This window comes from Mustela nivalis (assembly GCF_964662115.1).
Source record: "Mustela nivalis genome assembly, chromosome: 1".
Lineage (NCBI taxonomy): Eukaryota > Metazoa > Chordata > Mammalia > Carnivora > Mustelidae > Mustela > Mustela nivalis.
The window spans coordinates 149,713,707-149,738,055 of NC_139020.1; the positions used below are offsets into that span (position 1 = coordinate 149,713,707).

The 24,349-nt window shown below is 37.2% G+C and overlaps 1 protein-coding gene across 50 annotated transcripts in view; it reads left to right on the forward strand.

Moving 5' to 3' along the window:
* CLASP2 (cytoplasmic linker associated protein 2) overlaps positions 1-24,349 on the forward strand; it is a 186,049-nt gene that overhangs the window by 123,747 nt on the left and 37,953 nt on the right. For 41 of the 50 annotated variants that reach the window (XM_082725390.1, XM_082725345.1, XM_082725350.1 and 38 more), the window contains 4 exons: positions 1,251-1,314; positions 17,916-18,079; positions 19,118-19,196; positions 23,289-23,432. In XM_082725390.1, the coding sequence (XP_082581516.1) occupies positions 1,251-1,314; positions 17,916-18,079; positions 19,118-19,196; positions 23,289-23,432 (451 nt within the window). Of the gene's footprint in view, positions 1-1,250; positions 1,315-17,915; positions 18,080-19,117; positions 19,197-19,328; positions 19,380-23,288; positions 23,433-24,349 lie in introns of all 50 variants that reach the window. The other 9 variants (XM_082725344.1, XM_082725366.1, XM_082725393.1 and 6 more) reach the window with 1 other exon arrangement.

Below are 24,349 nucleotides of genomic sequence, written 5' to 3' on the forward strand. Positions count from 1 at the left end.
GATACCTGAAATCAGGGTTAGAGTTGCTAGCTGTACTTACTTTAAAAAGTATTAAAACTAGGGCACCTGGGGTGGCTCAGTGGGTTAAAGCCTCTGCCTTCAGCTCAGGTCATGATTCCAGGGTCCTGGGATCAAGCCCTGCATCGGGCTCTCTGCTCAGCGGGGAGCCTGCTTCCCCCTCTCTCTCTGCCTGCCTCTATGCCTACTTGTGATCTCTATCAAATAAATAAATAAAATCTTTAAAAAATAAAGTATTAAAACTATTTAATTTAAAATAGATGTTCAGGGGCCCCTGGGTGGCTCAGTGGATTAAGCCTCTGCCTTCAGCTCAGGTCATGATCTCGGGGTCCTGGGATCGAGCCCCACATCAGGCTCTCTGCTCAGAGAGCCTGCTCCCCCCACACACATACTCTCTCCCTACTTGTGATCTCTCTCTCTCTCTCTCTCTCTGTCAAATAAATAAATTTAATTAATTAATTAATTAATTAATAATAAATGAAATAAAAAATAGATGTTCATCTATATACTAATATATTTTAATGTTTTTATATCACACTTCATGAATCATTGCAGTAAATCATAATATTGTTCCTAACCCTGTCAAGATTAGGTTAGTATTAGGTTCAGTATATCATTATCAGTGGCAAGAGGGTAGGCAAAGTGTAGAAAGATTTTAGCCCTCAGGTGGCCAAATTTAAGAAAACATCTTAGCATTTAAAGGATAAGATTCATGTGCTGGGAATGTCATTTGTACAGTTTCCCCTGTTGTGCTACATTAATGAAATACAATTATAGTTCTTTTCATAAAACTTTTAATTTTTAATATAATGTGGGTTGCAGTAGAATTATTGTTGTATTTGATAAATTTGTATTTATCCTTGATTAGTAAGTCCCATTTTTTGATTTGGAGGACTATTTTGTTTTTCTATAAGAAGCCTAATTACAGCTAAGGTTATTTTAAATGAATTCTTCCTATAGCAAGGTATTAATAAGCTACTTTAGGGGCACCTGGCTAGCTTAGTTGGTTAAGTGTCTGACCTCAGCTCAGGTTATGATCTCAGGGTTGTGGGATCAAGCCCTGTCCCTGTATCCCACCCTGCTTCAGGCTCCCTGCTTAGGGAAAGCAAAGTGCCTTTGCTTGTCCCTCTCCCTCTTCCTCTGTCCCTCTGCCTGCTTGTGCTCTTTCTGTCTCTCAAATAAATCTTTTTTTTAAAAAAAGATATTAATAAGCTGCTTTATTATTTTGACAGTCGAGTTGAACTGAAAAGATTGTGTGAAATTTTCACAAGAATGTTTGCTGATCCCCATGGCAAGGTATGTTTTAGTATTTAAGATTACTTACTTCTATGGGATGTCATTTGTGGATTGCCAAAAAAAGCATAAAATAATAGCAAAACACTGTAAGCCATTTCTTTTTAAACATAATTGAAAGTGTTTGATATCATACATAATTTAGAAATTGCTCTCCAGTAACCATTTAAACTTCTCCAGAGAGATTGTTTTAAGACGGTAAGCTGAGGGATAGAGTAATAAGCATGATGCATAGAATTAGTCAAACTGAACGTGTTTGTATCACTAGAAACTTTTTACTGTTTGTAAAGAGAGAAAATTGGGGTAAGTTGAAAAAAGGTCTTCTTGAGAACTTTTAATTGTTTTCTTCTTTTGCTGTGTTAATGTAAATATATTCTTATCTTAAAAGAACAATTGTATAGAAAAGAATTGCCATTAAATAACACAAAAGCACAAAATACCTGTCGGCCACAGTTTGGTAGTAACATTAAAAAAAAGCATTTCATATGTTGACGTAGTCCATAAAAATTTTCAGAGCACTGTTTAATTTTTAATGTTGATTAAAACATACTTCGTTTTAAGCACTTAGGCATAATCTGCATGTATACCGGGAAATTTTGGTACTGTTAAAAAATGTATTTGGTTACTCTGTTTTCAATAATGTGTCTGACAATGGTGAAACTTTACTGTCTTCTTTTAGGTTACCGGTTGTCTGCATGAGAATTTCTAACTTCAGTGAGAGGGAGATGTGGAAGGGAAAAAAAATTAACAAATTTCACCTTGTGTTTTTTTTTTTTTTTTGTCTTCACTTTGTTGTTGCACATATCATTCTCATTTTTTTTCTATTTTTGATATTTTCATTACTTGCAACACTACTTTAAATATAATAAAGTCCCACTTCATATAGAAACTAAAATCTAGCTATAGATTTTAAGTTGCTTCTACTTTAAAACAGTTTTCAAAGATTACCCTCTATCAGAAGGTATACTTATTTTATCCAAGAATGCAAGTTTCCATTATAGACAAAGATTAAAAAACACTTGGCAAGCAGTTTGTTTAAAATTTATAACTTTCAGGGGTGCCTGGCTGGCTCAGTTAGCAGAGCTTGCAACTCTTGATCTCAGGATCATGAATTCAAGCCCCGCATTGGGCCTAGAGGTTACCTAAAAATAAATAAATAAATGAAGTTTATAACTTTCAAACTGAACATGTAGATAACTGTATGATTATACATTTACATTGCTACCACTAGTTATAGCTGTAGGACTTAATCTATCAATCTTGAACAAATTAATTGTTGGTCTATTTTTTTGGCAATAGAAACCAAAGGACAAAACAATTGTTATCTGGATGGACCTCTTTTACAAACAATATTTTAGTAATTATCTATGCAACTTTAAAAAATACAGTTTTTTTTTAATATTTTCTTTGTTTATTGGCCAGAAAGAGAGCTCAAGGAGGGGGAGTGGCAGGCAGAAGGAGAAGCAGGCTCCCCACTGAGCAAGGAGCCCAATGTGGTACTCAGCCGTAGGACTCTGGGATCATGACCTGAGCTGAAGGCAGACACTTAACCAACTGAGCCACCCAGGCGTCCCTAAAAAACAGAATTATAAAATATCTTCAGTAAGTGATATAATTCTTCCCTGATGGAAGGTATAAGACCAAAGCTGGATTATTTCTTGAAGCCTCAGTTTATTTTTTGCGAGGACAATAATATAATTTGGTTGGATGCTAGAATTTATACATTAATAAAAAAGAAACACTTTTTAAAGAGTCTCTTGGAGATGAAATAGGAAAGCTGAGTTTGATGTTGAGAAAGGAACTGAACTGAGCACATATGCTTGGCTTCCTTTAATAGACATAGAGAACCAGGTACAGTCCTCCTTAGAATTGCCACGAACATGACTTTTTGGTTTTTCTTCATCGGGTTTTATAACAGTACATAGTTCTTACCAGCCCATCTGGTTCTGTTCATTTGATTATGTTTTTGGCAGTTTAGTTCAATGAAAACCAAGTGTAATGGGAAGATTTTTGTTAATTTGTTTCTGTTTGACTTTTGTTTGGTGGTTGTCCGTCAGAGGCTCTGCCAATAATGTAATTCATTAAGAATAAACTGGAGGGGCGCCTGGGTGGCTCAGTGGGTTAAGCCGCTGCATTCGGCTCAGGTCATGATCTCAGGGTCCTAGGATCGAGTCCCGCATCGGGCTCTCTGCTGAGCAGAGAGCCTGCTTCCTCCTCTCTCTCTGCCTGCCTCTCTGCCTACTTGTGTTCTCTCTCTGTCAAATAAATAAATAAAATCTTTAAAAAAAAAAAAAAGAATAAACTGGATATGTCATCATTCTCTGCTGAGTTTAAAATGTCAGGATTTGGGGCGCCTGGGTGGCTCAGTTGGTTAAGCATCTGCCTTTGGCTCAAGGAATGGTCTCAGGGTCCTGGGAGCGAGCCCTGCATCTCACTTTAAGCTCAGTAGGAAGTCTACATGTCCTCCTCCCTCTGCCCCTTCCCCCGCTCATGCTCTTTCTGTCTTTCTTTCAAATAAAAAAATAAAATACCAGGGTTTGATTTGAGCTTTTGCATTATATCCTGATATTATTAAAATAGCATATCTCTCTCTCCCCATTTTTTAAATATATCTTGATGTACCAGCAGCACCATCTTTAGGATCAAGTATTATGATACTTTATTTTCTTTCCAGATACAATTTTGTTATCAGAAGTAGACCACTTTTTTGTTCTGTAAAGGGCCATATAGTAAATATTTGCAGCTTTGTGTGCCATAAGGATCTCTGTCACCACTACTCAACTCTGCCATTGTTGCACAAAGACATTTATACACAATATGTAAACAAATGATTGTGGCAGGGTTACAACAAAACTTTATGAACATTGAAATTTTAATTTTCATGTAAATTGCCCATTTTAAAAAAATACTTTTTAAAATCATTCTTAACTTGCAGGCTATAGTTTACTGATCCCTGTTTTCTATGCTCAGTTTTGAGTTATTGACACTATAGTAGAAACATATGTTCAAGAGCCTCTGCTCACAGAGCTCATCCCACCAGTTAGATGAAGGTTGGGATTTTTTTTTTTTTTTTTTAAGATTTTGTTTGAGAGAGCAAGAGTGGGAGAGCACAAGCAGGGCAAGTAACAGAGGGAGAGGAAGAAGCAGGCTCCCTGAGAAACAGGAGCCCTCTATGGGACTTGATTCCAGAACCCTGGGATCATTACGTGAGCTGAAGACAGTTGCTTAAGCTGACTGAGCCACCTAGGCACTCCAAAGGTAGGGATTTTTGAAGGGAAACAATGTATAGGCCCCTGGTGAAATCATCCAGTGTATTCTGGTATTTCTCTGCCATTCTCCATTAACTGATCTGTGATTTTTGTTTAAATGCACAGTGCTGCCTTGTAGTGCTTCTTCTCTCATCTTTCTCTTCTCTTCTCCAAGGAGACCATGTCAAATAGTTTCTCTCCTCAAAACTGCAGTCCATTCACCTCCCAACTTATGTTATGCCCCAAGCATATTTCTTGGCTTCTTGGCTCACCTAGAAATTGGAAGTCATCAAGCAGAAACTCTCATTTCCTGCCTCCAAACCAGCCGCTGTATCTACACAGAAACCCATTCTTTCTATCTTCCCTCCTATTGGAATGGAGGGAGGTCTCACCTTGAAGGTATTATAAGCCACAATACTCTATTGGGCCTAATTTTTTCCTAATATGGTCTCATCTGCTTGGCTTCCATGAATTGCTCATAAATTCCATTTTGCTGGTTGACATTTCTTTTTGTTTTCAACTTTATTATTGGTTTTTCGATTTATCTTTTCTGTCTCCTTTAAGGAATGTGATGTGTCTGTTGTTGAAGAGCCTGTTGTGTCTTTTTTTTTTTTTTTAATAAACATATATTTTTATCCCCAGTGGTACAGGTCTGTGAATCACCAGGTTTACACACTTCACAGCACTCACCAAAGCACATACCCTCCCCAATGTACATAATCCCACCCCCTTCTCCAAACCCCCCTCCCCCCAGCAACCCTCAGTTTGTTTTGTGAGATTAAGAGTCACTTATGGTTTGTCTCCCTCCCAATTCCATCTTGTTTCATTGATTCTTCTTCTACCCACTTAAGCCCCCATGTTGCATCACCACTTCCTCATATCAGGGAGATCATATGATAGTTGTCTTTCTCTGCTTGACTTATTTCGCTAAGCATGATACGCTCTAGTTCCATCCATGTTGTCGCAAATGGCAAGATTTCATTTCTTTTGATGGCTGCATAGTATTCCATTGTGTATATATACCACATCTTCTTGATCCATTCATCTGTTGATGGACATCTAGGTTCTTTCCATAGTTTGGCTATTGTAGACATTGCTGCTATAAACATTCGGGTGCATGTGCCCCTTTGGATCACTACATTTGTATCTTTAGGGTAAATACCCAATAGTGCAATTGCTGGGTCATAGGGCAGTTCTATTTTCAACATTTTGAGGAACCTCCATGCTGTTTTCCAGAGTGGTTGCACCAGCTTGCATTCCCACCAACAGTGTAGGAGGGTTCCCCTTTCTCCGCATCCTCGCCAGCATCTGTCATTTCCTGACTTGTTGATTTTAGCCATTCTGACTGGTGTGAGGTGATATCTCATTGTGCTTTTGATTTGTATATCCCTGATGCCGAGTGATATGGAGCACTTTTTCATGTGTCTGTTGGCCATCTGGATGTCTTCTTTGCAGAAATGTCTGTTCATGTCCTCTGCCCATTTCTTGATTGGATTATTTGTTCTTTGGGTGTTGAGTTTGCTAAGTTCTTTATAGATTCTGGACACTAGTCCTTTATCTGATATGTCGTTTGCAAATATCTTCTCCCATTCTGTCAGTTGTCTTTTGATTTTGTTAACTGTATCCTTTGCTGTGCAAAAGCTTTTGATCTTGATGAAATCCCAATAGTTCATTTTTGCCCTTGCTTCCCTTGCCTTTTGCGTTGTTCCTAGGAAGATGTTGCTGCGGCAAAGGTCGAAGAGGTTGCTGCCTGTGTTCTCCTCAAGGATTTTGATGGATTCCTTTCGCACATTGAGGTCCTTCATCCATTTTGAGTCTATTTTTGTGTGTGGTGTAAGGAAATGGTCCAATTTCATTTTTCTGCATGTGGCTGTCCAATTTTCCCAGCACCATTTATTGAAGAGGCTGTCTTTTTTCCATTGGACATTCTTTCCTGCTTTGTCGAAGATGAGTTGACCATAGATTTGAGGGTCTATTTCTGGGCTCTCTATTCTGTTCCATTGATCTATGTGTCTGTTTTTGTGCCAGTACCATGCTGTCTTGATGATGACAGCTTTGTAATAGAGCTTGAAATCTGGAATTGTGATGCTACCAACGTTGGCTTTCTTTTTCAATATCCCTTTGGCTATTCGAGGTCTTTTCTGGTTCCATATAAATTTTAGCATTATTTGTTCCATTTCTTTGAAAAAGATGGATGGTACTTTGATAGGAATTGCATTAAATGTGTAGATTGCTTTAGGTAGCATAGACATTTTCACAATATTTATTCTTCCAATCCAGGAGCATGGAACATTTTTCCATTTCTTTGTGTCTTCCTCAATTTCTTTCATGAGTACTTTATAGTTTTCTGAGTATAAATTCTGTGCCTCTTTGGTTAGGTTTATTCCTAGGTATCTTATTGTTTGGGTGCAATTGTAAATGGGATTGACTCCTTAATTTCTTTCTTCTGTCTTGTTGTTGGTGTAGAGAAATGCAACTGATTTCCGTGCATTGATTTTATATCCTGACACTTTACTGAATTCCTGTACACTTTACTGAATTCCTGTACAAGTTCGAGCTGTTTTGGAGTGGAGTCTTTTGGGTTTTCCACATATAGTATCATATCATCTGCGAAGAGTGATAATTTGACTTCTTCTTTGCCAATTTGGATGCCTTTAATTTCCTTTTGTTGTCTGATTGCTGAGGCTAGGACCTCTAGTACTATGTTGAATAGCAGTGGTGATAATGGACATCCCTGCCGTGTTCCTGACCTTAGCGGAAAAGCTTTCAGTTTTTCTCCATTGAGAATGATATTTGCAGTGGGTTTTTCATAGATGGCTTTGATGATATTGAGGTATGTGCCCTCTATCCCTACACTTTGAAGAGTTTTGATCAGGAAGGGATGCTGTACTTTGTCAAATGCTTTTTCAGCATCTATTGAGAGTATCATATGGTTCTTGTTCTTTCTTTTACTGATGTGTTGTATCACATTGACTGATTTGCGGATGTTGAACCAACCTTGCAGCCCTGGAATAAATCCCACTTGGTCGTGGTGAATAATCCTTTTAATGTACTGTTGAATCCTATTGGCTAGTATTTTGTTGAGTATTTTCGCATCTGTGTACATCAAGGATATTGGTCTATAGCTCTCTTTTTTGATGGGATCCTTGTCTGGTTTTGGGATCAAGGTGATGCTGGCCTCATGAAATGAGTTTGGAAGTTTTCCTTCCATTTCTATTTTTTGGAACAGTTTCAGGAGAATAGGAATTAGTTCTTCTTTAAATGTTTGGTAGAATTCCCCCGGGAAGCTATCTGGCCCTGGGCTTTTGTTTGTTTGGAGATTTTTAATGAATGTTTCAAACTCCTTACTGGTTATGGGTCTGTTCAGGCTTTCTATTTCTTCCTGGTTCGGTTGTGGTAGTTTATATGTTTCTAGGAATGCATCCCTTTCTTCCAGATTGTCAAAGTTGTTGGCGTAGAGTTGCTCATAGTATGTTCTTATAATAGTTTGTATTTCTTTCGTGTTAGTTGTGATCTCTCCTCTTTCATTCATGATTTTATTTATTTGGGTCCTTTCTCTTTTCTTTTTGGTAAGTCTGGCCAGGGGTTTATCAATTTTATTAATTCTTTCAAAGAATCAGCTCCTAGTATCGTTGATTTGTTCTATTGTTTTTTTGGTTTCTATTTCATTGATTTCTGCTCTGATCTTTATGATTTCTCTTCTCCTGCTGGGCTTAGGGTTTCTTTCTTGTTCTTTCTCCAGCTCCTTTAGGTATAGGGTTAGGTTGTGTACCCGAGACCTTTCTTGTTTCTTGAGAAAGGCGTGTACCGCTATATATTTTCCTCTCAGGACTGCCTTTGCTGTGTCCCACAGATTTTGAACCGTTGTATTTTCATTATCATTAGTTTCCATGATTTTTTTCAATTCTTTAATTTACCTGTTGACCCATTCATTCTTTTGAAGGATGCTGTTTATTCTCCATGTATTTGGGTTCTTTCCAAACTTCCTTTTGTGGTTGAGTTCTAGCTTCAGAGCATTGTGGTCTGAAAATATGCAGGGAATGATCCCAATCTTTTGATACCGGTTGAGTCCTGATTTAGGACCAAGGATGTGATGTATTCTGGAGAATGTTCCATGTGCACTAGAGAAGAATGTTTTTATTCTGTTGCTTTGGGATGAAATGTTCTGAATATATCTGTGATGTCCATCTGGTCCAGTGTGTCGTTTAAGGCCTTTATTTCCTTGCTGATCTTTTGCTTGGATGATCTGTCCATTTCAGTGAGGGGAGTGTTAAAGTCCCCTACTCTTATTGTATTATTGTTTATGTGTTTCTTTGACTTTGTTATTAATTGGTTTATATAGTTGGCTGCTCCCACGTTGGGGGCATAGATATTTAAAATTGTTAGATCTTCTTGTTGGGCAGACCCTTTGAGTATGATATAGTGTCCTTCCTCATCTCTTATTATAGTCTTTAGCTTAAAATCTAATTGATCTGATATAAGGATTGCCACTCCTGCTTTCTTCTGATGTCCATTAGCATGGTAAATTCTTTTCCACCCCCTCACTTTAAATCTGGAGGTGTCTTCGGGCTTAAAATGAGTTTCTTGGAGGCAACATATAGATGGGTTTTGGTTTTTTATCCATTCTGATACCCTGTGTCTTTTGACAGGGGCATTTAGCCCATTAACATTCAGGGTAACTATTGAGAGATGTGAATTTAGTGCCATTGTATTGCCTGTAAGGTGACTGTTACTGTATATGGTCTCTGTTCCTTTCTGATCTACCACTTGTAGGCTCTCTCTTTGCTTAGAGGACCCCTTTCAATATTTCCTGTAGAGCTGGTTTGGTGTTTGCAAATTCTTTCAGTTTTTGTTTGTCCTGGAAGCTTTTAATCTCTCCTTCTATTTTCAATAATAGCCTAGCTGGATATAGTATTCTTGGCTGCATGCTTTTCTCGTTTAGTGCTCTGAAAATATCATGCCAGCTCTTTCTGGCCTGCCAGGTCTCTGTGGATAAGTCACCTGCCAATCTAATATTTTTACCATTGTATGTTACAGACTTCTTTTCCCGGGCTGCTTTCAGGATTTTCTCTTTGTCACTGAGGCTTGTAAATTTTACTATTAGGTGATGGGGTGTGGACCTATTCTTATTGATTTTGAGGTGTGTTCTCTGAACCTCCTGAATTTTGATGCTTGTTCCCTTTGCCATATTGGGGAAATTCTCCCCAATAATTCTCTCTCCAGTATATCTTCTGCTCCCCTCTCTCTTTCTTTTTCTGGAATCCCAATTATTCTAATGTTGTTTCATCTTATGGTGTCACTTATCTCTTGAATTCTCCCCTCGTGGTCCAGTAGCTGTTTGTCCCTCTTTTGCTCAGCTTCATTATTCTCTGTCATTTGGTCTTCTGTATCACTAATTCTTTCTTCTGCCTCATTTATCCTAGCAGTGAGAGCCTCCATTTTTTATTGCACCTCATTAATAGCTTTTTTGATGTCAACTTGGTTAGATTTTTAGTTCTTTTATTTCTCCAGAAAGGGCTTTTATATCTCCCGAGAGGGTTTCTCTAATATCTTCCATGTCTTTTTCAAACCCGGCTAGAACCTTGAGAATTGTCATTCTGAACTCTAGATCTGACATATTACCAATGTCTTTATTGATTAGGTCCCTAGCTTTCGGTACTGCCTCTGTTCTTTTTTTTTTTTTTTTTTTTTTTTTTTTTGGTGAATTTTTCCGTCTTGTCATTTTATCCAGATAAGAGTATATGAAGGAGCAAGTAAAATACTAAATGGGTGGCAATAACTCCAGGAAAATATGCTTTAACCAAATCAGAAGAGATCCCAAATCATGAGGGGGGAGAAAGGGGATAAAAAGAGGTTCAAAAAGGGAGAAAGAAAAGAAAAGAATGTTAAAAAAAAAGAAAACGAATAAAAATATAAAAAAGAAAATATATATATATTAGATAAACTAGTTAAAAAACGTTAAAAAAAATTTTACCAGAAGGCGAGAAAAAAAACAAAAAAATGAAAAAGAAAAAAATTAAATTAACTGCAAGACTAAAAAAAATCACAGGGAGAAAGCCATGAGTTCCGTGCTTTGCTTTCTCCTCCTCTGGAATTCTGCTGCTCTCCTTGGTATTGAAACTGCACTCCTTGGTAGGTGAACTTGGTCTTGGCTGGATTTCTTGTTGATCTTCTCGGGGAGGGGCCTGGTGTAGTGATTCTCAAGTGTCTTTGCCCCAGGCGGGATTGCACCGCCCTTACCAGGGGCTGGGGTGAGAAATCCGCTCAGGTTTGCTTTCAGGAGCTTTTGTTCCCTGAGCGCTTTCCGTAGAGTTCTGGAGGACTGGAATACAAATGCTGGCCTCCTGGTCTCCGGCCCGGAGGAGCCGAGAGCCCGGGGCCCCAATCCTCAATGCGCCCTCAGAGTACAGCGCCCAATAACTCCCGTCTCCCTGACCTCCGGCCGTGCTCCGAGCTCACCGAGCCTGCGACCGGTTTATGGTAACACCGAGCTGTGATCTTACTGTCGGCTCTGTCTCTGTAGCCGGCTTTCCTGTTCCAATACCTGCAAGCTCTGCGACACTCAGACACCCCGATCCTTCTGTGACCCTGCGGGACCTGAGGCCACGCTGACCCCGTGTGGGCTTCGCCCCGGTTTAGCCTCTGGAGCGATGTCCCTCAGCAGAACAGACTTCCCGTCGCTTTGGATTCACTTCTCCGCCAGTCCTACCTTTCAGAAAGTGGTTTTTTTTCTGTTTCCAGAATTGCTTTTCTTCTTCTCTTCAATCTGCCGATGGATTTGCAGGTGTTTGCAATCTTTAGATAAGCTATCTAGCTGATCTCCTGCTAGCTGAAGTAGTCTCAGCCTGCTACTTCTCTGCCATCTTGACTCCTCCTGGAAGTGCCAGTTATGTCTTACCCAGTCTTTCTCATACCTTTTGTCATGCAACTCCTATCTCTCTTTCCTGTTTACTAAGTGTTGGTTCTGTGTAGATTCTTGTTCTGGGCTCTCTTCTTTCATTCAGTATCTTATCTAAAGCTTCAGTTACCGCTTGCTGAAACCTAATGATTCCCAAAAGTGTACTTCCAGCCCATATTTTTCTTTTGTGCTTACTTAGTCACATGTTTTATTAGTCATCTTCAGCCTCACAACTGCTTTATCTCATTGGATGGTTTGTCTCATTAGATGAAATCTCCTTTCGTTCATTGCCTAAGTGAACATTTTGGCCATCATTCTGGAAACTCACTTACTCCTAATTGATCCAACCTTCTGAATATCTGTATTCTCACTGCCAGTTCAGGGCACAGTGGTCTTTTTCCTGTTGCACCTCCTCCACACTGCATCTTTTAGTAATCTTTCTATAAAAGATAAATTTTCTCTACCAGCTTAAAAAGCCTGTAGTGACTACTCATTGTCCTCAAGAAAATGGCAAAACAAAGCCTATCATTTTGCTTGTCATTCCTTCCTCACTCTCCCCCCAGCCCTAGACTATGTCCATGTCCCCAAAGGAGCAATGTGCTTTTTTCTCATAGCCTTGAAAAATGTTGTCAGGGACATTTCTTTGTCTTCCTCAAGCCTGGGTTAGCTCTCTACTACTAGTGAATCTTAATCACTTAATCGGTACCTCAACTGTCCTGAAACCTCATAGGGCAAAAACTGTCGAAGCCTTGCCCCAGAATGGGCCATAGTGTTTGGGAGGAGACACCTCATACCACTAGCTTAGTTAGGTGGATTTTCCCGTATCTTTTTAGGTTAAAATCAACATTTCAGTCTCTATGTTAACACCTTCTGGATAATAGCCTACTTCATGGTAACTGAAAGTTGTTCTCACTCATGCTCAACACAATTGAGACTACTGTCCTCAGCAGAAACAAGATACTTAGAGAAACAGGTTGTGGATAGCCCCATCTACTTTTCTACCATCTACTTTGATATAGATCTCCTTCTCCAACCCCCAGAATGTTTCCCTCTTAATATTTTAGAATGTCAAGAAAGCTCTAGTATGCAATGCAGACACCCCAGAAAGTAAGGGCCAGGAGAGAGCTTTTTCTGAATACCGTTGAAATATATGCTGGATTTTTTTTCCTGGTATAAGATTGGCAAATATAGTTTGCAGGCTGAAATTATTTGATACCTGTAACTTGATAAACTTTTTTCACCTCAGATAACCATATGCAAATAAGTGGTGATGGATGATGATATATGTATGACAGTAATTTAGAACATAAGCTGCCAATGTTTGATTTAAAGCCTGTTAATATTTTTCTAGAGAGACCATACAGCATGGTGATATCAAGTATGGATAGTAGAGCTAGATTACTTGTATTCGAATTCTACCTCCAACACTTATTAGCAGTGTGCGCCTTAGTTTCCTTATCTGTAAAACAGTTAATAGTAATACCTACCTCATAATATTGTGAGGACGATTAAATGAGTTATTATATGTAAAGCCCTAAGTACACACTAGACACTGTGGAAATTTTTTAAAAACTAAGTAAGCTTGAAGAATGAAGAAGTTCAGGGAAGATTTTTATTTTGACCACTCTAGAATCGTTTTTTTCCTTCAAAATGTAAGACGGGTCAGATGTCAAAAGTTTTATGTGTTCTCACATTTGCCTATGAAGAAACTGTTTGAAAGGAGCTACCTTCACTGAGATGGATGCATGCTTTGAATTGGCATTTTATGATCTATATAGTCCAACCTCTTGAAGTCATAACATTAAGTCTTAAACAACTAGGATAGGAGTTTAATCTATGGCTACTCAAATGGGACACAGTTGGGTGCCCAGGTCACTTCTGGTCTCCTAAATAAGTATTCTAGACAGCAGAGCTGTTTACAGTCCTAGGATCAGGAAACACATCTTACTGGGGCAAAACTTGAAGTTATGGTAAAAATAGTTACTTTTTATTTCCAAACAATTGTAGTTGTTCTAAACCTTCAGAGATACCATTTAAGTTGTAAATGTATTGCTTCTGAAGAGAGAAAAAAAAAGTAAATATTATACTTTGGAACTAAATGTTGGCACTGTTCAGAAATGGGAGCAGGTATCTTAGTCTTAGATTCTTTATAGAATTTGAGCCTCAAGGATATTAGAGTCTGGAAAAATAGTTGGTTTTCTGGGTTTTGTTTTTACATTTCTTTGGCCAGGAGGTGAGGGAGAAACAGAAAAATCACATATTCTTCTCTCTTAACTATTCATTTAACTCTTGTTTTAAAAACTGTTTTGAGTTTATCATAAAACTTTGAAAAACATTCGTCACTTTTATTTTCTAAGTGTTTTTCTTCCATATAGGAACTTTGCATTGATGGCGACTAATTTGTGTGTTTTTCTTTTTTTTCTTTTTTTCTTTTTGCATGCTGTCCCCTGTGTTGGAACTCTCAATAGAGAGTAAGTTGGTTCAATATTTGTTGGAAACCTAACTTTACTGCATGACTGTGAAATTAACCCTTTTTCTCTATTTTCTCTCCCGAAGAGTTCATGCAGTGTTGGACCCTTTGCAATCTACGAAATGCTATTGCAGTTATGCAAACTGTCATTCTGTTTGGAGATGTGCTTTTTAATCTACTAATTAATCTAATTTGATTATGTTCTTCTGTTCTATATTTGATGACTGGCACACCTAAAATGTGAGATTGAGAAAAGACTGCCTCAACTGTAATAGCCCAAAGGTTACATTTTCCATTAAAGTACACTTGTGAGATATGTGGAATTATAAACTGATTCCATTGAAGGGTGGTTCCATTGAATTATTAAAAATAATTCCCAAATTTCACAATAATTAAAAAGTCTTTAGTCCCAACCTCAACATAAGTACTTTTTCTAATATCCTATAAACATCATTCCATGAAAGCAAACAACAGTTTATGGAGCAATTTTTCAGATTTTTTTTCTGAAATCTAAACTTTTAGCACTGATATAAATGTACCTACTTTCCACTTTCTTCATTAATTTTAGATAAAGAAAAAGAAGGATATCAACATCTAACAGTGAACTCTGTGATAGGGCAGTCAAGTAAGAAATTTTATGTGGAAATTCCCAATATGTGTTTTGAATAGATATATATATAGTCATGTGTCTTATCACTTAGTAAGTACTATTGATAGGATTTAAGTATTTTGAAAAATAATAGTAGAATTCTGTATGTGGAATACTGTAAATAACACGTCTACATTTTGTTCTCTGTACTTTCATGGTATATAATCAAAAGAAATTTCCACTTAGGAGAAAATAGCAGTTCAGATCTTGGCAGGAACATAAACTTTTGGTATGTCAGCCTGAGAAGAAAGGGCCTCCTAGAAATGACTGGCATGAGTCTAGAGAAGTGGAAGATGTCAGAAAGTTTATAGGAGAGAGAAAGAAGTTAATCTTGGTTTGAATGAAGCAAGGATCTTATACATCTTCCCTTGCCATTGAGAAAAAAGGGCTGGCTATCAATTATAGGGTAAGTTTCCACATAAGAGAAAATCCTTATTCTTTAAAGACTTTTTCTGCACGTTAATTGAACAACATTTGTTCAGTCTTCAGCCTCTGGTAAACTTTGAGCTTGATTCTAATTGATAATGCAAGACTATATAACAATAGAGGCTTTATTCTCAAATGTTACATGTTCCAAATGGGAAGATGATATACATACAGAAGTTAAATAGCACCATAAAGCTCTTCCCACAAAGGTTCCAAGTGGCTATATTCTGACATGGTCTAAGAAGCTTTTTGGCTGGGATTTGAGCAGTAAGCTTTGTAGCAAGTCATAGGCTATGTGTAAATAGAGGGGCAGGGTAGGAAATCAGGAGTGTGGTAAGAAGTGCTCAGAGACAAAGACTTTATGTTGCCAGATAGTCCAAGATCAGTTTGGAGATTTAGACCATTGTCTAAGCATTTGAGACATTATTTTGTAGACTATTCTAAAGGCAGTGGAGGATTTTGTTTCTCTCAGAAGAATGGTATCACAGTCTGATGGTGAAAAAGAAGCATGAGTTGGCCTGCTGCCTGTTCTGTAAATAAAATTATATTGGTTCACAGCTGTATTCACTTGTTTGCATCCTGTCTATTGCTGTGCTACTGTGGCAGAGTAGTTGTGATAATAGACACTGTATGGCCTCCAAAGCCATATGTACTTACCTGGCCTCTTCCAGAAAGCAGACTTGAAGTCAGAAAGACCTGGTGCCTACTTGATAGTAGGATGAATAGATTTGGGAAGGGCCAAAAGAATGCTATTTCAGAGGTCCTGGGGCCTTTCAGGCTAGAGCAAAGTGAGCCTGTTAAAGAGCAGAGCAGGCCTATTAAAGTCACACTTTTGATGAAAAGCAAATCAAGATGAAGTCTGGCTTTTTTTTTTTTTTTCTTTAAGATTTTTATTTGTTTGACACACACAGAGAGAGAAGACAAGCAGGCAGGGGGAGGGAGAAGCAAGCTCCCCGCCTGATGTGGCACTTGATCCCAGGACCCTGGGATCATGACCTGAGCTGAAGGCAGCTGCTTAACTGACTGAGCCATCCAAGAAGGCAGCCACTTAACTGACTGAGCCATCCAGGTGCCACTGAAGTCTGGCTGTTAAGCACTGCACATTTAGAATGCAGAAGGAAAATGCCTGGCAACAGAAATGAAAGAAGGAACATAACAAGAGGAAAGCAGTGGCAAGCTACAGAATGGCCAAGCATACTAAGCTAATGAAAAAGCTCCTACTTCTTCTCATGATCAGAAGATAGTAGGTGGGAAGGAAACTGACGGAGAAATTCTTGAGACACTGTCTTCTGTAGCTGTAACCAAAGGATTTAGATTAAGTGTAAAGATAGTAGAGGAGACCATACTATAGAGAGCAAGAATCCAGAATAGAAAGATTAGTCTTAAAGAGGAATAAAATTGTCTCTCCCTTATAGAAACAATTATTAGAAGGATGGTTATAGAGGAAATCAAAGTGAGGGAAAAAGTCAGTGGAGAGTTTTATGAATGACAGTTAAGTGCATGAGGTAAGTTATAATAGAATGGATGGAACATAGCTGAAAGCCAACCAACTTAGTTTTAAGTCGTGACCCAACCATTGACTATGGAAACCTTGGACAAGTCACCTAATTTTCTTATTCTCAGTTTCTTGAGAACCAGATAAAATGGGAGAGTCGACTTTGGGATTCTAATGTTGATTTTACTATAGTGAAAGCTTAAAGTAAGAATCCTCAGGAAGAAAGGCAAGAGTTGAAACAAGATTAAAAGTAAATCAAAGAATTAGAGTGTTGTGCCTAGCAAACTAGGTTTGGGGGATGGGCAGAAAGCCATGATGTGTCCTGTTTGCTGTAATTCCTGAGGTGTAAATACCCAACCATGGCTAATTTCAGGCTATTAACTACCTAACGAAATTCCTGAATATTTAACAGTCAGCTTTCTAGTCAAGTACTAACTGAGTCAACACACCACTAGACAGATTTTAATGAGATGCATTACTTAAGAACACTAGCTTTCGGGGCGCCTGGGTGGCTCAGTGGGTTAAGCCGCTGCCTTCGGCTCAGGTCATGATCTCAGGATCCTGGGATCGAGTCCCGCATCGGGCTCTCCGCTCAGCAGGGAGCCTGCTTCCTCCTCTCTCTCTCTCTGCCTGCCTCTCTGCCTACTTGTAATCTCTCTGTCAAATAAATAAATAAAATCTTTTAAAAAAAAAAAAAAAGAACACTAGCTTTCCTTAAAATTTTTTATCTTATAAAATTTTTTAAACTAGTAGATTAATATTGGAACCAAGTATAAAACCCACTGAAAGAAATGGAGACTAATAGCCTTCAATGATTTTTTAGAAATCACTAAAATTAAGGTGTAGATTTGTGTAGTTATAGTTACCCACATCACTTACATTTGGGGCAGTTTTAATAAATACTATATCTCATACCAAAAGGATTTGTGACCACTGACATATTGAGAAATCCAGGAGTCTCTAATTAGCCCAATATGTCAGAATGTTCTTATATTTTAAGGTAGCTGTCAGCAAAGTCATCTTCTGATTAACTCATTGCCATTCTTCCAAAGAGCTGAGAGGTGGTGAGGCTATCAGTAGGTAATTGCTTGCCCTAAATTTGAGATAAAATGGATTTCAGTTTAACTAGGCATCATTGACAGCATTAGGTGTGCCAGCCATTATAGCCAAAGTTTCTTTACCAAGTGATGCTGCATGGAATAGCTAATTGTTGAACTTCTGCGCAGAAGTTGGATAACAGTTCAAACATACTCTTGTATCACAGAGTCCAATGAAAAGCAAGAGAGATTGTTTTTCCGCTTGGCTGCCAATCGCTGTGCCTCTGATTCCTGTATTCCCTTTCTATTTTGGTTTAGAATTGATCATAGAGGTCAATATTTCCTCCTTTTTCTCTTCCTTTCCCCATTTATCCACTGTAGGTATTCAGCATGTTTTTGGAGACTCTAGTGGATTTCATACAAGTCCACAAAGATGACCTTCAAGACTGGTTGTTTGTACTGCTGACGCAACTATTAAAAAAAATGGGTGCTGATTTGCTTGGGTCTGTTCAGGCAAAAGTTCAGAAAGCCCTTGATGTTACCAGGTAATGTTTTCTTTAGACACTTCAAGTTTATCCAGTAGTAATCAGAAATGTTTAGTTTCTGTGTTTAGATTTCTGAGCCCTTCTGATCCATTTAGGCTGCGTGGGCTTCCTGTGAAAATTGTTAATGATACCCATTCACATCGATATATCTAATACAGCATTGGTCCTTAAATCGAACACTGCCTTTCTTTTCTAAAACTGTCATGAGCATTGGTTGAGTAATTCAAAGGTGGTATTTTATCTTAATTAGGATATTCAAAGCAGAGTTGAAGATCTTACTCAGTCTAATGTAAACATAAAAAATAGTTCCTAAATTTAAAAAGAATGTTTTATTATAACACTTAAATATTCAGAATCTTTTTTCAGAAGATTTTGAACCAATGATACATTTCTTTCTTGTGTAGATTGTTGAGGTGACTTATTTCAAATACCCACTTACTAGATTGAGGTGAGTCTAGAATTCAGTTATTAGGTCTGGGGAAATAACTCCAATAATGTTCAACTTAATTTTTCTTTTACTTTTTTATTTTAAAGATTTTTTATTCATTTATTTTAGATATTTTATTTGAATATTTTTATTCATTTATTTTAGAGAGCGTGCAAGTGGGGAAGGGTAGAGGAAGAGGGAGAGAGAGAATCTCAAGCAGACTCCCTGCTGAGCATGGAGCCTCATGTGGGCCTCGGTCTTACAACATGAGCATGACCTGAGCTGAAATCAAGAGTTGGACTATTAACCAACTGAGGCACCCAGGCACCCACAATTTTTTTTTCTGATTAAATTCATACCTGAGTCAAGATAGACCATTATTTACTATAGTGTTGCTTTTTAACCCCCATAGGATATAGAGTGAAATGTTCACATTATTCTGGGAATAACTTAGGTGCTGTAAGTAGTATAAACTATACCACTTACAGATACTACTTCATGCATGCTCTTTGAATGGCATATTATGTTTTGGTATTAAGCATAATCTTGTTTACTTTGCTAAGTGTTTACTTGATTAATTTTTGTTTTGCTTTATTCTTTCCTTCTTTCAGAGAATCTTTTCCAAATGATCTTCAATTTAATATTCTAATGAGATTCACTGTTGATCAGACCCAAACACCAAGCTTGAAGGTAAAAAATTGGAAGTCTTTTGAAGATATTGTAAGGAATTGAAGTATTTTATTAATAAAGTTATGTTGATATTGTATTTCTGTCCAATGAGAAGCTGTTCCATAAGTGGATTTTGTTTTTATAAACTTTCAGACAGTCAAGCCAGCACTTCGGGACCAGCTTCACTCTTTTTGGAGCTCCAAGGTTTTTTTTTTTGTTTTTGTTTTAATCTTCATTATTTCTTTTCTTAACTCTCTGTAAAACTCTGCCGTGTTTCAGAGAATGTTTGTATGCATTTGGTTTCAACTACTAACCTCTGTAAGCCCTTTAAGCATGCACAAATTTTATTTCAAATGTTACTCAATTGCCAGACTATCTCTGGAAAAGCTTACGGGGAATTTCCATTTAGAAAGCAGTGCAAGTATGGCCATCTAACTCTAAGCTGGTAATGCAGACTTGCTCTATAAAGTCTTACCTAATTTTATGTTTGTGATTTCCCAATACCTTTTCTTTTCTTTTTTTTTTTTTTTTTTTTTAAAGTTTAGAAGTTTGAATAGGTATTTTGGGCAAAATGTCAGTTTTGCCTATGTATTTATTTTAGTAAACAAAAATTTTTAAGTTTAATCTCCCTGCTATTTTCCAGTTCTCCTTAACTGAAATAGTAACTTTTCTTTTTACAATGTGATATTTCTAATGTGTGCATAAAATTCAGAATCAGGATTAAGTTTCTCAATTATTATTAGCACACTTTTTAAAATGAATTTATGTGAAAATGAGATGGATTCCAATTTGTGACTTAAAATAATTACTACATTTAACATAGAAGAAAAAAAAATTATACGTAAAAGCCCCTGAATTCTTTACTAAAGATATTTTCTTTGTGAGTTTTATTAAGTGAGATTAAAGTTAGGGAAATAACAAGCATATGTGCATTTACAAGCCTTAAATTTTTCTGCTCTCTTCTGCACGAAATCTATTTCTACAAGCATTATTGCTCATGATTGATTTTCCTTTAAGTTTCTGAATATGATTTTGCCTTAAAAATCACAATTATGTTTCTTACAGGGTTGAGTTACTCAACATAACGTTAATTTCTCAGAGCTGCTTTGTGAAAGGGATTCCATTTATTTTGATTTTAAAATGTGATCTACAGAAGGAGAATCATTTACTTGATTTTACTGATAAATGTTTTGAACTCATTCTTTGTCCTACCCATTGTGCAAGGCAATCCTAGGAATATAAAATTTTATAATTTTTTATTATAATGCACAATAAAACTATAATAAGAGCTATGATTTAGGTACTAGCGGTAGGTAGGTATTCAAGTGCTACTGAAAATGTACATAAAGCTGTTTCATGGGCTAGTAGAAAGGGAGGTCCAAACCATTCGCTTAAGAAATAAAGAAATAAAGATAGAGAAAAAGATAGTGGGAAACAGACAGATTAAAATTAGTTTTCCTGTTGGAAAATGGAGTCTGGAATTACAGACTGTTTCTCTGAAAGCCATATATTTATATGAGCTGTATATTTATATGGATTTTATATATACATGCATTACATTTTATGTCAACATACACACATAGCAAAGCTATAAGGGAAAATCACTCTTCAACTCCTTAGTTAATATTTTAGAATAACAAGGAAAAGTTAAATTGGAGCCATATGTATGCCAAAAATAAATAACTTTCAGATCGGTTACAGATTAAGATTAAAATTCAGTTCTGAACAGGTTATAGAAAAACACAAACAGCTTGAGTGTGAGATCTATAAAGTTCTTTATTGAAAAAAATGATGGATCTTGCAGATAAAGGAGAAAATTTTATACAAAATTTTATCTCCCACAGTCATGTGGTTAAATATCAGAAAAGAAGCAATAGAATGGGGGAAATGGCAATACAGAGTGATTTTGAGTAAGTAATAGTTTAAAAAATAATTTTGGTGACTTCTTTTTCTGGGTTTCACAGATATGTTGTAAAGTTATGCACACTTGACCAGCAAGGTAATATTTACTTCCCTAAAGAAGAATGAATGTTTGTGTTATTAAAATTACAGATTATGTATATAAATTTATGAAATATCCTACTTAAATCTAAACTTTCAAATGATTATTATATATGTATTGTGATTATTTTGCCTAGTGGTATAGTAAACACACCTACTCTATGAAACCCTTTTAAAACTTCATGTGTGGGGGGCATCTGGGTGGCCTCTGCCCTTGGCTTGGGTCATGGTCTCAGGGTCCTGGGATCGAGCCCTGCATCAGGCTCTCTGCTCAGTGGGGAGCCTGCTTCCCTATCTCTCTCTGCCTACTTGTGATCTCTCTCTCTCTCTGTCAGGTAAATAAGTAAAATCTTTAAAAAAATTTTTTTTAGAATTTAAAAATAAATAAATAAATAAAACTTTATGTGCCTCTGTAAATTGCCAGGACACTGCACTAGTTAAATCTCACATAGCACAAGTAAGTATATTCAACTATAGATGGTGGCAAATTGAAAACAAACTACACTGATGTTCATTCTTTGATTTACTATTACCACCTTTCAGTTACTCACACTGATAGAAGGTGACATGGCTTTAAGAACCCAGAATGTTAGGTGCTGCCATAATTTATTAGGCCTGCTACTGCAGAATTAACCCTAAGTCTCTTTCCCTTAGTACCTAAGGTGGCTGATAACTCTCAGGTTTTTTCCAATATATCTCTTATAGTTCTTAAAATTCATTCATTTTTAAATGAATGTAATCTGATCACTTTTTTCTTTTAAAAAAGTTTTTAAAGATTTATTTCTTTTAGAGAGAAGGAGCATGCCCAAGAGAGGGGGGAGAGGGAAAGAGAGACAAAGGAGAGAAGCAGACTCCCTGCTGAGCAGAGAGCTCAATCACATGGCCCCAAGACCACAACGTAAGCCAAAACAAAGAGTCGGACACTTACCCAACTGAGGAACCCAGGCCCAGGCACCCCCTTTTTCTTTATAAATAAGAGTCAGAAGTGGGGAAATGTATAAAAGTCAGCCTTATTTTAACAGTTAACTTCCTATATATTGATTTAGCACAGTACTTCTCAAGGACTTTATTTGGGTTGAGTGAGACAAGTGACATCTTAAGATCAATAAGAAGAGAAGAAGGATCATTGTTATCTTGATCTTTGGCAATGTTTTTTCAAAGTTTCTGTTCTAATCATATACATAAACCTTCCAATCAGCAAATCAGTATTTAATACATGTTTAGCATCTTCTTTATCCAAGGACTGTACACTATGCCAGGTGCCATTTCCAAACTGCACTAGCAAAGTTCTTTAGAACCATTATTTACAAATCCTAGAATGTTAGAAGATGTGACAGTTGTTCTCATCCTGTTTTTCTGCTCCAACATACCTGAGAGAAAGGTGATAATTTAACAGTGCTTACTCTAAGGATAACAAAGTCTGACCATAAGGAAGAAGCATGTGTGTTTGCCCCACCTCCTGCTGATTTTGAAGCCTGCATTCAACCACACACCTATCTTCCATGTACCCAAGCATCAGGAATTACAAATAAGTGTTGTATTTTCTCCAGTGGTACTTCTGTAAAAAATTTTTTGTGACACTTCTTTCGAAAGGTAGTAATTCTGGCAGTTGATGGACCTATTAAGGTACATGATATTTGGTGAATGTTACTGTTATGTTTGGGGGGAAACCTGTATTGCCCACCGCAATTACTTACTTGGTTTATGATACCGTATTTCCAGTATACTTTTGGTTCATTTCCCCAAAAGCCAAATTATACTCAATTTATAAAGGCTGACTCCCAGGGAAATCTAGACAAGAGTTAGCTATAAGCTCTGAAGGCAGGCTCAAGAAAAAGGGTCTAATTTTATCAAGAAGAGTCTTCAGGCGTTGTTCAGACACAGAGAATGAAACACCTGGGATTTTAAAGTTCTGCTATATGTGAAAACAAAAATCCACATTACCATGTATTTGTATCTCAGATATGTAAGTGATTATATAATTTCTTTTTTGTTGTTGATGGTGTTTCATTTTGTATTGGTCAAAAAAATAATCACCTGATTGTTTCTGAAGTATTATCTGTATCCCTCAGTGACCATCTGACTGTCCTCTCATTTTGCTTACCTCTGTAGGTGAAGGTTGCTATCCTTAAATACATAGAAACTCTGGCCAAACAAATGGATCCAGGAGATTTTATAAATTCCAGTGAAACTCGCCTGGCAGTATCTCGGGTTATCACTTGGACAACAGAACCCAAAAGTTCTGATGTTCGGAAGGTATGTTTTAATTTAAGGTTTAGAAGTTAATTAGAAAAGCAAGTCAGTTGTTTTGGATTGCCAATGAAAGGACTTAATATTTCAGGACATTACCAGTTAGTATTAAGTTATTTACCTGGTGACATGAAGACTTTTCTTTTTAATGTTCTCTTTTAAATTATTTTAAATTTTATCCAATTAATATGAGTATAATATAAAAAAGACTGTCCTGGGGCACCTGTATGGTTAAGCATCTGACTCGGTCTCAGTGTTTGTTGTGATCTCATGGGTCATGAGATCAAGCCCTGAGTCAGCTCCCTGCTCAGCAGGGAGTCTGCTTGAAGATTCTGTCCCTCTGCCACTCCTTTCCACTCGCATGCATGCTTTCTCCCCCCATCTCTAAAATAAATAGCTCTTTTTTTTTCTTCCCTTTTTTTAAATAAATCTAAATATAGGTTTAATAAACCTAAAAATAACTGTCCCGGGGCGCCTGGGTGGCTCAGTTGGTTAAGCATCCAACTCTTGATTTCAGCTCAGGTCATGATTTCAGGATTGTGAGATTGAGCCCTGCTTTGGGCTTCGTGCTGGGTGTGGAGCCTCTCTCTCTCTCTCCCTCTCCCTTCCTTCCCCGCCCCCAAAAATAAATAAATAAATATTAACTGTCCTTGCCACAATCTTCCCAAGCTCTAATCTTGTAACCATTCAAAATATAGTCAACCCTTGATAGTAACCAAAATATTTAGAGAATTTTTATGTCTCAACATCCAAAAGAACAAATAATCCAACTAAAATGGGCAGAAGACATGAACAGACATTTCTCCAAAGAAGATATACAGATGGCCAACAGACATATGAAAAGATACTTCACATGACTCATCATCAGGGAAATGCAAATTAAAACCACAATGAGTTATCACCTCACAGCTATCAGAACATCT